The sequence below is a fragment of the Macadamia integrifolia genome, unplaced genomic scaffold (genome assembly GCF_013358625.1).
Source record: "Macadamia integrifolia cultivar HAES 741 unplaced genomic scaffold, SCU_Mint_v3 scaffold2868, whole genome shotgun sequence".
In the NCBI taxonomy this organism is placed as follows: Eukaryota; Viridiplantae; Streptophyta; class Magnoliopsida; order Proteales; family Proteaceae; genus Macadamia; species Macadamia integrifolia.
In genome coordinates this window covers 23,375-26,077 of record NW_024869015.1, presented here as the reverse complement: position 1 = coordinate 26,077, position 2,703 = coordinate 23,375, and the positions used below count along the sequence as shown (strand labels likewise).

At 39.1% G+C, this 2,703-nt stretch overlaps 2 protein-coding genes across 4 annotated transcripts in view; one reads left to right on the top strand and one right to left on the bottom strand.

Moving 5' to 3' along the window:
* LOC122067353 (rab3 GTPase-activating protein catalytic subunit-like) overlaps window positions 1–2,703 on the top strand; it is a 35,271-nt gene that overhangs the window by 15,550 nt on the left and 17,018 nt on the right. The gene's annotated exons all lie outside the window — the stretch shown is intronic.
* Window positions 1,643–2,388, bottom strand: LOC122067354 (the record flags this gene model as incomplete). The annotated part of the gene is given in 1 exon segment (XM_042631182.1): window positions 1,643–2,388. A coding segment is annotated over 1 exon segment (669 nt). The 3' UTR covers window positions 1,643–1,707.

Below are 2,703 nucleotides of genomic sequence, written 5' to 3'. Positions count from 1 at the left end.
AGAACTAGGTTTTTGAGAACTTCTGAGATAAATGTGAATCCTAGTGGTCAATAGTAAAGGCCGGTTATTCATGGGTTCTTGGGTTTTTGAGAGCTTTTGAGATTTCGGCGGAGTATAGGTGCTCCACAGTAAATTCAAGTCTTGTTTTAATATTTTTTTGTGGTAAACTTAGGTTAGTGCGATTGTGAGAATAATCAAATGATTAGGGTTCTAAGCTATAATGTGGATGTCCTCAAAGGAGCGATGGACTGGATATTCATGGTTGCTTTCTGAACCAGCCTTTTGTATCTTCTTCAATACTTGAGTTTGCTGAACCAACCTCTTGCAGGTTCTGAGCTTCTCAGCAGATTTGCAATCTGTGTGCTGAATCACTGATTTTCATATGTGATTTACATTTTCATCGCCTAGTTCATTGTTACTTGGGTAGTGGTCTAAATAATTGATCGTTCAAAGTAATTGATTGTGAGCTTGAAAATGATTGTTGCATGATAATTGTTACTTGGTATGTTCAATTCAAACAAACTCCTTGGAAGTGTTCTATATATGATTTTGAAATTGGAATGGATGGTTTGATTGTAATGCCTAGGTAGTTGAGAGTCTTGAGAGCTTAGACAAGATAGTTATGCAATAGGATTTTGGGGAACATGTACAACGACAGGTTTGAACCGTTTCAAATGTAATCATTGTGCACTTGATTTCTTTGGGAGTGGAGTGAAGGCTCATTTGGCTTTCATGACTGGTGATGTAATACTGAAATTGAGGAAGCTCAAAACAGTACCAGGGTAGGATCTTTTCTCAGAGAATAGGGAATTCTAGATATGGAGAATAGGATATTGCTAAAACTTGTTGAAAGATGAAAAAAAGATGGAACAATAAACAATAATATAACACCCGGGCTTCACACCGCAAGGTGGATCGACTGGATCAAACACCAACCTACCTTGATCAAACACAAGGGATTTCTTGATCAAACACAAGAGATTCTTGATCAAACACAAGAAGAGAGTTGCATAAGCAAACTTTGATTTCAAATTCTGAGTTGTTTTGAATGCTTACAATTGATCCCTATTTATAGGACCAACTCAACAAAACATTACATACCCAACTTCCAACTAACAATAGTAGAAAGTCTTCACTTATTAAAGTTGGGGTAGGAAAGTCTTCACCTTCCAACTACTAAAGTTGGAAAAGTCTTCACCTACCAACTACCAAAAGTAGAAAAATCCTCACCTCTTAAAGTTACAATGGAAAAGTCATCCCCCAACTACCAAAGGTGGAAAAGTCTTCATCCCCCACCTACCAAAGGTGGAAAAATCTTCATCCCCCACCTACCAAAGGTGGAAAAGTCTTCATCCCCCAACTACCAAAGGTGGAAAAATCTTCATCCCCCAACTACCAAAGGTGGAAAAGTCTTCATCCCCCAACTACCAAAGGTGGAAAAATCATCACCTCTTAAAGTTGGTATGGGAAAGTCTTCACCCCACCATTACTTACAAAAGTGAGTTGATTCTCCTCCCCCTTTTTAGAAAAGTAAAAAGTAAAAGTAAAAGTAAAAGTACCTTCTAAACATTTATTGACCCCATGACTGGTTCAACTAATGAACCAAACCACTGCTAGACCAAAACATGTAAACCAGAGTAACTAATCCCGTATGCATACCTATTACCATGGTTTAGACTCATTAAACTATTGAAGTTGCCTATTACATTAAAAAAACCCTTGGACCAAAGGCCCAACATGCATATAACCCAACCATAGACTTACTCCTAAGAAAACAAACCCATTTTGGTGATAAATCTGCATCAACTCTCCCCAGCTTGAAAAAATTCGCCCTCGAATTTTGTAGTGATGAGGGGGAAACCACATGTGATTAGCATCTTTAACCATTCCCAAACAAAACTCGAGTGGTGTAGGAACGTTGGGGATAAAGTCTGCAACGTGTGGAGTTCTCTCTTCAAAGAACCATGGTGGCATAATGAACTCTACATGATCATCCTCTGAATCAATATAGGTTGTGAAAGTTGAATTCATAGAGTCCTCAACATTGGTAATCTCCTTGGCAAAGACTTGAGGGATAAACTCCAACTTTTCAAGAACAATGTCTTCAATGTCGATTTCTTCCACATGAGTCTCAATGATGGGATCATCATTGTCTAACCCCTCTTTGACAGTAGAAATTGTTGGAATTTCTTCCACACTAACCTCAACTTCTGACTTTGGTTCGGTGATGGGAGGTGTCTTCTCATGTTGCTCCTTTGCATATTGTACAAGAATGGCCATGTGGTCTGTTAATTCTTTCATGCTCTTGTCACCAGTGGGTGGTTTTTGGAAATCTAAAGAAGACTTTAAAGGGGACTCGGGTGGAGGGAAGTACATTCTTCGTTCATGTTTAGATAGGCACATGCCCGCCAACTCGTACTTCATTTCTTCCCAAGTAATGGGAGATCTACCATGATCTTTTAGATCCCTTTCTTTGGTTCTCCACCACTCGCGGGCTGACCCAACTAGCTTAGTATGCGCTAGGTTCATCTTGTGCGACTCAGATAATTCAAACCGGTCAAAGTAGTTATCTAAAGTAACCAACCAATCAAAAAATACCTGGGAATCATGCTTGTCGCTGAACTCCTTTAATTCAAGCTTGACCTTCTGTGATTCATCAACACGTCGACAAGATGCTTCAAGATCACCATTGAAATAAGATCT